Raw genomic sequence first — 13,021 nt, 5'->3', positions numbered from 1 at the left:
TCTGCTGTGTCAGTTCTTCTAGCAAAAGTACAACCTCAACACTTTGGGAGATAACTCCAATGTCAAAATGTTGTACTCCTCCAGAACGTTATTGGCCCATTAGTCTTCATCAAGGACAATTGTCTTGGCATTTGCCACTGTCCCATGGTGTACCACATGGTGTACCAACACCTACAAACCCTAAAGGAAAAGCATTGGAGTGTCTCAGTACTGCGCAGGGCTTTCTGCTTTACCCTAGTTTGTGGGCAAAAATAACATTATACATCATCATGTTCCGTTTCAGAGGGGAGTACACAGCCGAAGCCACAGACACAGATCTATTGGTGAAAGATAGTTAGCTACTGATGTTCATGGATGCTAGCTGGAGTATTTCAGTTAGCTACTGATGTTCATGGATGCTAGCTGGAGTATTTCAGTTAGCTACTGATGTTCATGGATGCTAGCTGGAGTATTTCAGTTAGCTACTGATGTTCATGGATGCTAGCTGGAGTATTTCAGTTAGCTACTGATGTTCATGGATGCTAGCTGGAGTATTTCAGTTCGCTACTGATGTTCATGGATGCTAGCTGGAGTATTTCAGTTAGCTACAGATGTTCATGGATGCAAGTGGGAGTATTTCAATTAGCTACTGATGTTCATGGATGCAAGCTGGAGTAGATCCAGGTGAACTCTTGAGTGCGAAGAAAGGGGGTAGGGGGGATGGAGGAGTGACAGTTGCTTGGAGACTGTTGTCAAGGAGACAAGGAGTCCCAGAGTCCTATGGCATCTGTCTTTTTATTTGTTTAAGCATCTTTTGGGGTAGGTTGTTTGTTTTCTTTCAAGAAGACAGAGGGACAGAAATAGCTAGCAGTGAGGTGCAATCTGTGGTAAAGTAAAAAAGTAGGCTGGAAAAGGTTAAGCATATATTCAGCCTAGGACTAATGAGAGCTTTTTAAATACACACATCTCTCTCAAACACTGACAGAGCACACACCCCTGAACACATTCAGCAATATACACTTGAGAAACACCACATATACATTAACAAATCAAAATCACACCAACTTAAAAATACCTGTGGATTCACTGTCACACGGAACACACACGGCACAATGATAACCTACAATTTTGGACTACGGGGGTGAAGCTCAGAGGGCAAATAGAAAATGAGACTGATCAGGCTTCAGAATCATGTCTCAAATCGTGACTGATGCCAGATACCTTCTCTCCCTCCTCTGCTGACTCATTCTCTGGGCATAGACTGAAACAGACTGGGCAAATGAGCCGGAGGGATGGGGAGAGAGAGGTGTAGTACTATCTATGCCAGAGATAATTTTCATTCTGACTAATCTTAACTTGACAAGTAAACTTTTTTTAGTAAATTGGAGTACATCTACACATGTTATGCGTGCTTGTGAGTTGGTATGTTATGGAAGAGGTAATTTGGCACGAGTGGGGATGGAGTAAAGATGAAGGCAGCTGTACTGCGCAACTAATAGCTGCCATGTACTCAAGTAACTAAGACATTGAGTAGCATTGAGTGATTGCAACACAGAATCCCAGGGGAATGGATGTGATTTTAAATGCATGGGGCACTGCCTCATTGTACCCCAAAGGTCAGTGTTCTGCCGTCTCTCATCAGTGCATGTAGAGCTGATTAGGAATAGACACTAATAAACAACCTAGTGCTTCTGAGGATAAATACAGTGCACTGTGGCTGAAATGGGTTATTCTTATTCATGCAGATTTTGTTGCATAAGAATCGTGCCCCACAGAGTAGAAACAGCTCATCAGGCTAAGTGATTGCATTGTAGGAGCAAAAGTGGCAAATCAACCTCAGTATCGTCTGAACTCCCACTAAATGGTCACTAAATCCCCCTAATGTTGATTAATAGCAGGTCAAGAGGAAAGAGGAAGGCCACGCGGTTCTTAAGCTCTTTTTGGCTCGAGAATTCAGAATGGGTTTACGACATTAGTACTGATTTGAATGGTTGGACATTGGCCTATTGTTGGAGAAAAAAACACTGTACGCAATATGAAGAGAATGAACTAAACTGTCCGTATTTATGTAACCAGGTCAACATTACGTTTCATTTATTGAACCTAGACCAGGACTTCCATCATAGAGAACAAAGCCTTGAGTTCAAAATCAATATCATTTATTTTACCGCCAATGCATTCAGCCTATAAGCCCAATATTAGACTGAAAATGAACTCACAATTACAATGATGTACACAGTATTATCCATACAGATATGTGCTTTATGAGCTGATTAATGGTGACGTCAATGCATGATCTGATTATTTGCTATCACACTGCCATCTAGGGGAGAGTATAGAGCATTGTGTGGTCATATTGTTTTATTCTTCAAATGCTGAGCTGGAAAGAAGAGGCCCTTTTTACCAGACCTTTGTAAAACAATCAGGTAAGTGCTCCCAGTTCTAGTTTCAATACCATTATGACAGGTGCTTCAAGTTGCAATACCATTATGACCAAGCACATAGTGGAACATCATTAGAATGACAATGGTGGAGGGAATAAAATTGATTAACCAAAACGTTTATTGATTCTTAACAAAAATACATTTGAATAAGCATGACATCCTTTTCGTGCAGCTTTGATGCAAGTATAATGCAGTCACATGAATCATGCAATATTTATTTGCAATTAAATAGCTCCTTCAAAGAGGTGCTTCCATAGATGGTACTATCTAATCAAATGTGCAGTAAGTCAAATCAATTGCCTATTTTAGGGAAACACTGGGTGAAACGAAATCAATCTCAAGTGACAAACAAACCCTCCTTTCCTTCATGCCTTATCGACATGAGTTTGCAGACGGCTCTTCAGCTGATCCCTCTTGACCAAACCTTTTCCACATCACACTGGTGTGGCCTCTCCCCAGACTGGATCTTCTCATGCCTTCTGAGGTGTATCAGCTGGGTGAAGGTCTTCCCACACTGGTCACAGAGGTGTTCCCTCTCTCCAGTGTGGCCCAGCTGGTGGCTAGTTAGGACTCTCCACATTGAGCAGTGGTAGGGCTTCTCCCCACTGTGGAGCTATTGGTTCTTCTTCAAGTACGCTACTGAACTGAAACTCTTCTCACAGTCAGTGCAATGGTACAGCCTTCTTTCACATTGGTGATTCCGGACATGGAGTTTGAGGTTGTTGGTGAGCTAAGGGTTTCCCCGCAGTATGGGCATTTTGTACTCTTTGGAACCGGAGTGGAAGTCTTGGTGTTTCTTGAAAGTGTATTTTCTAGTGAATGTCTTGCCACACTCACCACAGTGAAACGGTCCCTCTGTGGAGTGAACGATCTGATGTGATGTCAGAGAAATGGGAGTATTAAAACCGATCCCACGGTAATCACAGCTGCAAAGTCTCTGGTTGGCATGACTTTTCTCGTGCCATTTGAGGCCGTCAAGCCATTTTGAAGGTCTTTCCATACTGCAGACAACAGAAGAGCCTGTCCTCGGAGTGAGTTTCCCGATGGCCTTTCAGAGTGGTCGAGCATCGGAAACTCTTCTCACATATGGGGCGGCAGGTTAGAGCGTTGGACTGGTAACCGAAAGGTTGCAAGATCGAAGCCCCGAGCTGACAAGGTAAAAATCTGTCGTTCTGCCCCTGAACAAGGCAGTTAACCCACTGTTCCTAGGCTGTCATTGAAAATAAGAATGTGTTCTTAACTGGCTTGCCTGGTTAAATGAAAGTAAAATATGGAGCACCTGTATGGTTTCTCCTTGGTGTGGCTATGGAGGTGTATTGCCAGAGCAGCTAAATCTCTTCTCACACTGTGGTGGTTTTTCAGACAATTGAGAGAGCTGAACATCTTCTCACATAGCTTCTCTCCGGTGTGAGTTCTCATGTGTGATGTGAGATGAGAAGGCGGAACGCTTTCTCACAGTCCGAGCACTGAAACAGTCGGTCTTCAAAGTGTATCATCTGATGTGTAACAAGCTCATGTTTTCTTGGGAAGTCCGTGACACATTTTTAACAGTGGAAGGGTCTTTGTCCAGCATGTTTGCACATATGATGCTCAAGGCTGGACTTTCTGTTGAATGTTGTGTCACACAGAATGCAGGAATACAGACTTTCTCTAGTGTGAAGAAATGTGTGCTCCTTCAGATGGGTTACAATCTTGGCACTGATGAGGTTTGCATCCACTGTGGGCTCGCTCGTGGTTTTTCAAGCCACTCTCTTGGTGAAGCTCTTTCCACATAAAGTGCAGTGATACGGCTTCTCACCTGTGTGGCTTTGACCATGATACAACAAGGCACTTTTCCTTGTGAAGCCTGACACTGTAAGCAAGGAAACAGCTTCTAACCAGTAGGTCGCATATGAAGCACAAGGTCATCCTTATTAGCAATAGCTCCTCCCACATGTGGTACAATGAGGCGTATTGCGTTCATGGGTGCGTATGTGAGCCTTCCAAAGCTTCTCCCACACTGAGCACACGTTTCTGACTGGATGTGTCTTATCTGGTTTAGTGTCTGGATACAGTTGACCTTTGTCGACTGAGCTTCTCAGTAGTCTGGACCTGTGCAAGTTGCATCTTCATAACTTGCTGTATTGGGCTGGTTGAGGTTTTGGTAATAACAGGGGAGTTGGAACACTTGCAGAACTTTATAGGCCAACTTCTGCCCCGTGTTCCATCTTAATCAGATTTGAAGAGAATAGAGGTCATACACAGGACCAGTAAAATGCTAAACATAGAGAACAAGGTAAGAAGAGGAGACATATCCTACTTCGGGCGGAATTGAGAGTAAATATCCACAAATAACATCTGTGATGTTTGTGAGGGAAAAAAACCCAGAGGATATATAGTACCAGTCAAGTTTGGACACACCTACTCATTCAAGGATTTTTCTTTATTTTTACTATTTTCTACATTATACAATAATAGTGAAGACATCAAAACTATGAAAAATCATATGGAATCATTTAGTAACCAAAAAAGTGTTAAACAAATCAAAATATATTTGATATTCTTCAAAGTAGCCACCCTTTGCCTTGATGACAGCTTTGCACACTGTTGGCATTCTCTCTACCAGCTTCATGAGCTAGTCACCTGGAATGGATTTCAATTAACAAACGACCTTGTTAAAATTTAATTTGTGGAATTTCTTTCCTTCTTAATGCGTTTGAGCCAATCAGTTGTGTTGTGACAAGGTATGGGTGGTGTACAGAAGATAGTCCTATTTGGTAAAAGACCAAGTCCATATTATGGCAAGAACAGGTCAAATAAGCAAAGAGAAACGACAGACCATCATTACTTTAAGACATGAAGGTCAGTCAATATGGAAAATTTCAAGACCTTTTTGAAAGTCACAAAAACCATCAAGCGCTATGATGAAACTGGCTCTCATGAGGACCTCCAAAGGAAAGGAAGACCCAGAGTTACCTCTGCTGCAGAGGATAAGTTCATTAGAGTTAACTGCACCTCAGATTGCAGCCCAAATAAATACTTCACAGAGTTCAAGTAACAGACACATCTCAACATCAACTGTTCAGAGGAGACTGCGTGAATCTGAACTTCATGGTCTTATGTTACTTGATAGAGGGCCAGTCTGGCTCTAACCTCAATGATGATAGGCCTCAGCTCTATCCTCACACTTAATCAGTCATGATAGAGGAAGCTGATATCTCCTCTTCAACTGGCTCAGCTTTCACCTTTTGCCATCGGACAACTCTGGACTTTTTACCTTTGCAACAGGCGATCAGGATAGCTCTCTTCTTCTAAATCTTTATAACCCGTGTCCTCAAACTGTGTCATGTTGTTGGTAAAGCTTCTTAGGGCTGTTGCATTTACAAAACAAGACTCCTTTTCAAAGAAACTCAACATTCCAGGGAGGCTGAGCTTCTCCGGTGCTGATGCAAGCAGTCGTTGCAGAAGCTGTGGCCAGACCTTAAATTTGATCTCCAAATCCAAGGCCTCATTTACTGTCACTAGCTAAATATTTGATGGAGAGCCTTAATGGTTGTTTTCCAACTTTCACCTCTTTTGACAAACAACCAGAGAACCTTTTAATGAGGTGCCATCCACACACCTGCTGCTCAGGGTCACAATTTCCTGTTAGGTCATTTCCTCTTGATAATATAAACAAATGTGTATTTTATGACAGTTTTTATGGTAGTTTGCATAAAGGATTTTGGTAACACTTTATTTTAAGGGTCCATAATAAACCATTTATAAGGCATTTACAAACTGTATGCTCACCATTTATTAATTATTACTCCCATATTTGTAAATGTTAGTAAACTAGCTATTTACGTGTAAATATATATTTAAATAATCATCCTGTGTTGAGTGCTTATTCTTATAGCCGGGTACTACAGGATTGTATACCAATGGCATGCCCATCTGTTTGTGGGAAATTACACTGGTCCCTCAGACATTTATAAATATACAGTGCCTTCGGAAAGTATTCAGACCTCTTGACTTTTTCCACATTTGGTTACATTACATCTTTATTAAAAAATATATATATATCCTCAGAAATCTACACACAATACCCCATAAGGACAAAGCAAAAACAGTTTTTTATACATTTCTACACATTTATTAAAAATAAAACATACCTTATGTAAATAAGTATTTAGGCCCTTTGCTATGAGACATCAGGGGCATCCTGTTTCCATTGATCATTCTTGAAATATTTCTACAACTTGATTGGAGTCCAGCTGTGGTAAATTCAATTAATTGGACATGATTTGGAAAGGCACACACCTGTCTATATAAGGTCCGGCAGTTGACAGTGCATGCCAGAGCACAAACCAAGCCATGAGGTCAAAGGAATTGTCTGTAGAGCTCCGAGACAGCATTGTGTCGAGGCACAGATCTGGGGAAGGGTACCAAAACATTTCTGCAGCATTGAAGGTCCACAAGAACACAATGGTCTCCATCATTCTTAAATAGAAATAGTTTGGAACCACCAAGACTCTTCCTAGAGCTAGCCACCCGGCCAAACTGAGCAATCGGGGGAGAAGGGCCTTGTTCAAGGAGGTGACCAAGAACCCAATGGTCACTGACAGAGCTCTAGAGTTCTTCTGTAGAGATGGCAGAACCTTCTCTGCAGCACTCAACCAATTAGGCCTTTATGGTAGAGTGGCCACACGGAAGCCATTCCTCAGTCAAAGGCACATGACAGCACACTTGGAGTTTGCCAAAAGGCACCTAAAGACTTTCAGACCATGAGAAACAAGATTCTCTGGTCTTATAAAACCAAGATTGAACTCTTTGGCCTGAATGTCAAGCGTCACATCTGGAGGAAACCTGGCACCATCCCTATGGTGAAGCATGGTGGTGGCAGCATCATGCTGTGGGGATGTTTTTCAGTGGCAGGGACTGGGAGACTAGTCAGGATCGAGGGAAAGATCAACTGAGCAAAATACGGAGATCCTTGATGAACCCTGCTCCAGAGCACTCAGGTCTTCAGACTGGGTTGAAGGTTCACCTTCCAACAGGACAATGACCCTAAGCACACAGCCAAGACAACGCAAGAGTGGCTTCGGGACAAGTCTCTGAATGTCCTTGAGTGACCCAGCCAGAGCCCGGACTTGAACTGTGCAGCAACATTCCCCATCCAACCTGACAGAGCTTGAGGGGATCTGCAGAGAAGAGAGAACTCTCCAAATAGAGGTGTGCCAAACTTGTAGCGTCATACCCAAGAAGACTCGACTGTAATCGCTGCCAAAGGTGCTTCAACAAAAGTACTGAGTAAAGGGTCTGATTATTTATGTAAATGTAATATTTAAGTTTTAATAAATTAGCAAAAATGTGTAAACCTGTTTTTGCTTTGTCATTATGGGGTATTGTGTAGAGGATGCTTAAAAAAAAGAAAAAAGAGAAGCTATTTTAGATTAAGGCTAACGCAACAAAATGTGGAAAGCCAAGGAGTCTGAATACTTTCTGAAGGCACTGTAAATAGCACTCACTTTAGATTAGTGACTGCAACAATAATGATTATTAAATTATTTATTCATGTGAAAGTAATGATTGATAAATGGTGAACACACAATTTATAAATGCCTTATTACAGGCCCCTAAAATAGTGTTGGTATAGTAAAAAAATGTCTGGATTTTCATACTAAAATGCTAGAAAAATATACTGCTATTCTATACAATTAAGCATGACTTCTGTTAATCTTAATGTGAGATTTGGTAATTAGTGTACTTTACTATCACTCCTAACCATGCATACAAATGAAGAGTAGATGTTTATATACTTTTTATTTGATCGAGTAGAAAAATCACATTGAAATTCCATAGAAGACAATTCCCAGCACAATTTCTCACTCCAGAATGTCACTAAAGAGTTTCCTCTTCTTCGATTCACCCGTCTGCACTTCCTGCCACTGGGCCTTCCTCTTCACAAAGTGGGTCAGTGCAAATTTGGCCCAAACGTGACGAGAAAACTGGCCTGATCTAAGCTGTGTCTCACAAGGCACTGAGAGAGAAAGAGAGAAAGAGCAAGAATGGCATTAAAAACAAAACACATGGTCTTAAACAGCTTTTCCCAAAACTCGGGCCTGGGAACCCCAATTGGTGCACACTTTGGTTTTTAGCTCTAGCACCACACAGTTGATTCAAATAATCAAAGCTTGAAGACAAATGTATTATTTTAGGGCAAAAACCAAAACATGCACCCCTTGGGGTCCCCAGGACCGAGTTTGGGAAACGTTGGTCTATGTGGTCCAACCTAAGACAGAATTTGATTATATGCTTGCCACAACCCCCAACACAATGAAATCAATACTAACCAGTAAACTAGTGAGTAGCTACTAGCAGCTCCATTCTTGGGTGACAACTTAAACAACACTAACACATTTTTGTAGATTTTACCTAATTCCTTAGCGATGCTCTGTCTCTGGGGGACAGTGGCGCTGTTCCAGACTGCCTCCAACACACGGCTGCCATACCTGGAGCAGGCCATCTGGACATACTGGCCCTGGGAGCCAAGTAAGGACATGGCAGGGAGAGAGTGGGGATTAGGAGATATGGGGACTGCTGTGAGAATGTGATCAACAAAACAGTCAGCTTTGGACCATGACTAACAATGAGAGGAAGTACTGTTTCGGTTATCATCTCTCCAGCAAGTACTACCTCCAGTCTCCTCAGGATCTTTCCCCTCCCCTTATCGCTGGAGGAGGTCACCAGGAGCTGCAGAACGTGGCTGCCTGATTGGTCGGTTCCCAGGGTCAGGTGGTCAGCGGGGGTCAGAGAGCGCAGGCTGTTCAGGAGCAGGGAGCGGTCTTTGAACTTGGCCAGTGACTGGACCAGACGTGAGCCATGGTAACAGATAGAGGATAGGGGGCGCTAGGGAGGGAAGAGGGAATACAAAAGACGACAGTGTTGGTCTTTTTATGGATAGACACACAATATGCTTGGCGTCAATGAGCCTTGGTGTCAGATCCAAAGTAGGATGGGTGGGTGCATTCAGAACATCAAGTTCATTTGGGGACTTTGAGACCAATACCTCTGTTCGTGTGTTGCCCTCTACTGCCTCGGAGCTGTAGTACACCTCGTGTGTGAGCAGGGACAGGAAGAGAGGCAGGCAGGCCGTGTGTCGAGAGGCAGGTTCAGCACAGTGAAAAGCATTAAGGAGGCGTTGCATCATCTCTCCCTGTTTCTCCTCCCGCTCTGCACAGCTGTCTGTCAGCTGGACGATCACACCCATGTGACCTGCTGCCAAGATGGCCTCCAAACCCTCGGCTAGCTCATCAAACACCTTCAGGAACTGAGGGAGGGAGAGACAAATAGTAGAGGTTGAGTTACCACTGTCATTGTAAACTTTTGTTCTGTTTTATCATGCACCCTGGTAAATACAGATTAAATTAATCAGTATCTACCATCTTATGGATTTCAGGACTAATAGTATGGTATCTGTATGAATAACACTTAAGTAACCATGATGCATACATATAACTTAATCACAGCAATAACTATAGGGGGTATACATATTGGCATACCACTTTGTAATTGGTGGAGGCTGCTGTCAGTCTCTGTATGGGGAAGTTGGCGATTGGATGGATGGCCAGGGTTACCAGCTGACCCTGGAGGTGGTTCTTATAGAGGTCACGGAGCAAGGCCTTGTGGGATAACTGGAGGACTATTTCAATTAGCCGACTGGAGGCCTGGTCCTTCAGAAAGACCAAGAGAGGACTAAGAGAAAGAGGCAAAAAAGAGAGACAAAGACAATAAAACCAAACGTATAAAAAGTAGGGCTGGGACGATACCAGTACACCGATACTCGTTAGTATCGTGGCAAGGAAACCAAACACGAAGTGGATTTCAATTCTTCAGGAAAACAGCCCTAATGTTTTAAACAAACATCATTATGATGTCATTCAGCCACATGTATTTATTTTCCCAGCCACAACACAAAATATTTTACATACAGCAGGTTTTTAAACGAACAAAGAGTCTACTTTGTGTTTTCATTTTTGGCACGGAAATATATTGCAATATCGTCCGGGCCCTGATAAAAAAAAGTGCAAAGATACATGGACTCAAATGTCTCGAGGAAATCTCACTGACCTGACTCCAGGAGCAGAGCTGAGTGATGTCAGGTACTCCACGATACCTTTGGTGAGCAGCTTGCAGAGCTTGGGTCGGTTTCTGTGACACACCGTCAACATGGTCTGGAACACTGTACTAGCCACGGCATCAGTCACACACACTGATGGAAGTGGAGAGATAGGTCATGTAATGCCATTGTGACTTGCTTATATGTACTATGAAGATCTACTGCGAAGTGCAATGAGGGGTTTCAATGTATTGTAGCTTGATGACAGAAGACTTACCATTGACATTATCCATCAGGGAGGTAGACAGGGTTTTTAGTTCCCACCAGAATGATGTGGGCGCCTCAAAGTAGGTCAGCTGAGTGGTGACATTCCTGTCCTTTACACCTGGAACAAAATACACAGACAAGATAAGTTATTGTGTGTATGAGTGTGTTTGGATAATTGTGTGCGTGTGTGTGTGTGTACCTGGGCGTGCTGTGTCGGTGCGGGCTGGACCAAGGCAGCCTGCCAGTACATGTATGAGCGTGCGGGCCACGTGGGAGCCGTGTGTGTGTCTGATGAACTCTGCACAGTGCTCCATCACCACGTGACACAGGGACAGAACCTGGGCCTCTAGTATGCCACAATCCCCCTCTTCCGTCGCGGAATCTCCTTCTGTGGTAGCTGTCTTTTCCTCCTCTGATGAGCTCTTTTCTAAGAGACAATATAAAGGAGATTCATTTCATGTCATTCTATTATATCTTGACATTTCAGGTGCTAGAAATTGTTTTCAGACTGGTCACAATCAGACTCACCTCTCCATCTGGGCATCTGTCTGAGGGCGCTCTCCAAGACATGACCCCCACATTTGTCACATGACACTGTCTTAAAATCGGACCCAGATTCTCCGCCAAGCTCAGCCAGCACCTCCCCCACCTGGCCGGGGCTAGCCAATGGGAGCAGACGCTGGAGGGTGACACTTCCTGTCACATCCATGGCAACCAGGGCAGCCTGCCCTTTGACCTCCGTCAGCACGTTCTCCACAAAGAGAACTATAGGGGAGGAAGAAATGAAGATGTGAAGCTATGTTGTAAAGGTCACAGCATTGTATGCTCATGCAAACATTTATGCACATAATTGACACAATCTCCTTCCCTGTGCAAGGGCTCTCACCTTTCTCCTCGTCCTCTGTGAAGCCTTCGCTGAGTCTCTCTCCCACTCTGCGGAAGTATCCCACACTCAAGGCATCTAGACGCTTCTTGGCACCTCCTCCTTCACCCCCTCCTCTTCCACCCGCTCCTCCTCTCTTTCCCTCTCCATCTTCTCCTCGTTCACCTGCTTCTCTTCCTCTATTTCTGCCTTCATCTTCTCCTCTTTCTCCCGCTCCTCCTCTTCCACTCACTTCTCCTCTCATTCTCGCTCTATCTTCAGGATACTTCCTCTTCAATCCTGCCTCTCTCCACTGGTTATTTTCCTCCATTTTCGCCAGCATTTTAAAGTAAGGACACCAACGCAACTTGATTACTTGGGTACTGGTATCTTCTGTCTGGAAAAAAATGTTGTTGAATAAGATGAAAAGCAGATGCTTACCCCCTGGTCACTCTTAAACTAATACGGACCAGCCATGAATATGAGACAAAATATTTGTCAGTTGAAAGTACACTTTTGATTATTAAGAACAACCTAAATTCAAGGAGCTGTCAATACATTAACAATCGGAATCTTCTTCGATTTAGCTAGCTAGCTAACAACAAGAATAAACTGTTTTGGTTTAGCTGACGTTAGCTAGCTAACAAGAATAACCCATAAGAATAAATAGCTCACAAGCTAGATCACTGCGACCGTTCTCTTCCAGTTCAAATCGTCTGTATATTTGATTGTCTCATAACTTATAAACTAGCTATATGAATGGACTCAAAAACAAGACACATAATAACATTTTAAAAGGTTAGAAAATGTAACATCAAGCTAGCTAATAGAACAACTCACATGTGAAACGATGGTCTGTTGTTGACGCGTGAAGATGACGTCGATTTCCAAAGGTCAATTTCGTGCATGTCTTTCATCAACCAGCAGGGGGCTCTTGGCTTTGCTTCATTATCCACAGGGCAACGGAACGAATCATGAATTGTGGTTGCTGGTTGTCATACATTAGGACTGACTGTATGAATGGGCTCTAATTGATTCAACAAAAATATCATTGTCACACTGTCTAATTTCTCCTGAGTCCAGATATTTCATCACATTACAGTAAAACCAGAGGGGGAAAGTACTCAAGTAAAAGTACTTTAAGTACTAAAGTAGTTTTTTGAGAATCTGTACTTTACTATTTATATTTTTGACAAATTGTACTTTTAATCCACTACATTCCTAAAGAAAATAATGTTATTTTTACTCCATACTTTTTCCCTGACACCTGTTACTTTTTGAATGCTTAGCACAAATGCTTCATTTGTAAAGTATGTCTGTGTTGGAGTGTGCCCCTGGCTATCCGTAAATAAATCAAGACTAATTGTGCCATGCTTAATATAGGGAATT

At 42.9% G+C, this 13,021-nt stretch overlaps 1 protein-coding gene across 3 annotated transcripts; it reads right to left on the bottom strand.

Annotated features, from left to right (window-relative positions):
• Positions 1–8,192: 8,192 nt before the first annotated feature.
• LOC112226691 (nucleolar protein 9) lies at positions 8,193–12,604 on the bottom strand. 3 transcript variants are annotated; one of them, XM_024391180.2, is made up of 11 exons: positions 12,473–12,604; positions 11,657–12,029; positions 11,299–11,535; positions 10,970–11,197; positions 10,781–10,888; positions 10,515–10,656; positions 9,947–10,139; positions 9,454–9,714; positions 9,081–9,293; positions 8,820–8,925; positions 8,193–8,424 (listed from the first exon to the last, which is right to left on the bottom strand). In XM_024391180.2, the coding sequence occupies exons 2-11, from the start codon at positions 11,973–11,975 to the stop codon at positions 8,270–8,272; spliced, it is 1,962 nt and encodes a 653-aa protein (XP_024246948.1). In that variant the 5' UTR covers positions 11,976–12,029; positions 12,473–12,604; the 3' UTR covers positions 8,193–8,269. The 3 variants fall into 3 exon arrangements, with proteins under 3 accessions (XP_024246948.1, XP_042164154.1, XP_024246949.1); XM_042308220.1 differs by having other exon boundaries at positions 11,657–12,025; positions 12,473–12,499; XM_024391181.2 differs by lacking the exon at positions 12,473–12,604 and adding an exon at positions 12,308–12,462.
• Positions 12,605–13,021: the final 417 nt, after the last annotated feature.

The sequence above is a fragment of the Oncorhynchus tshawytscha genome, linkage group LG28 (assembly GCF_018296145.1).
Source record: "Oncorhynchus tshawytscha isolate Ot180627B linkage group LG28, Otsh_v2.0, whole genome shotgun sequence".
Taxonomy (NCBI): domain Eukaryota; kingdom Metazoa; phylum Chordata; class Actinopteri; order Salmoniformes; family Salmonidae; genus Oncorhynchus; species Oncorhynchus tshawytscha.
This window is presented reverse-complemented; position numbering and strand designations above follow the sequence as displayed.

Coding starts and splice junctions, on each gene's coding strand:
- LOC112226691 (XM_024391180.2), bottom strand. CDS start 11,975: ATGCTGGCGAAAATGGAGGAAAATAACCAGTGGAGAGAGGCAGGATTG. Junction 9,294..9,453: donor AGGGCAACACACGAACAGAG/GTATTGGTCTCA, acceptor TTCCCTCCCTAG/CGCCCCCTATCCTCTATCTG. Junction 8,926..9,080: donor AGATCCTGAGGAGACTGGAG/GTAGTACTTGCT, acceptor CTTGGCTCCCAG/GGCCAGTATGTCCAGATGGC.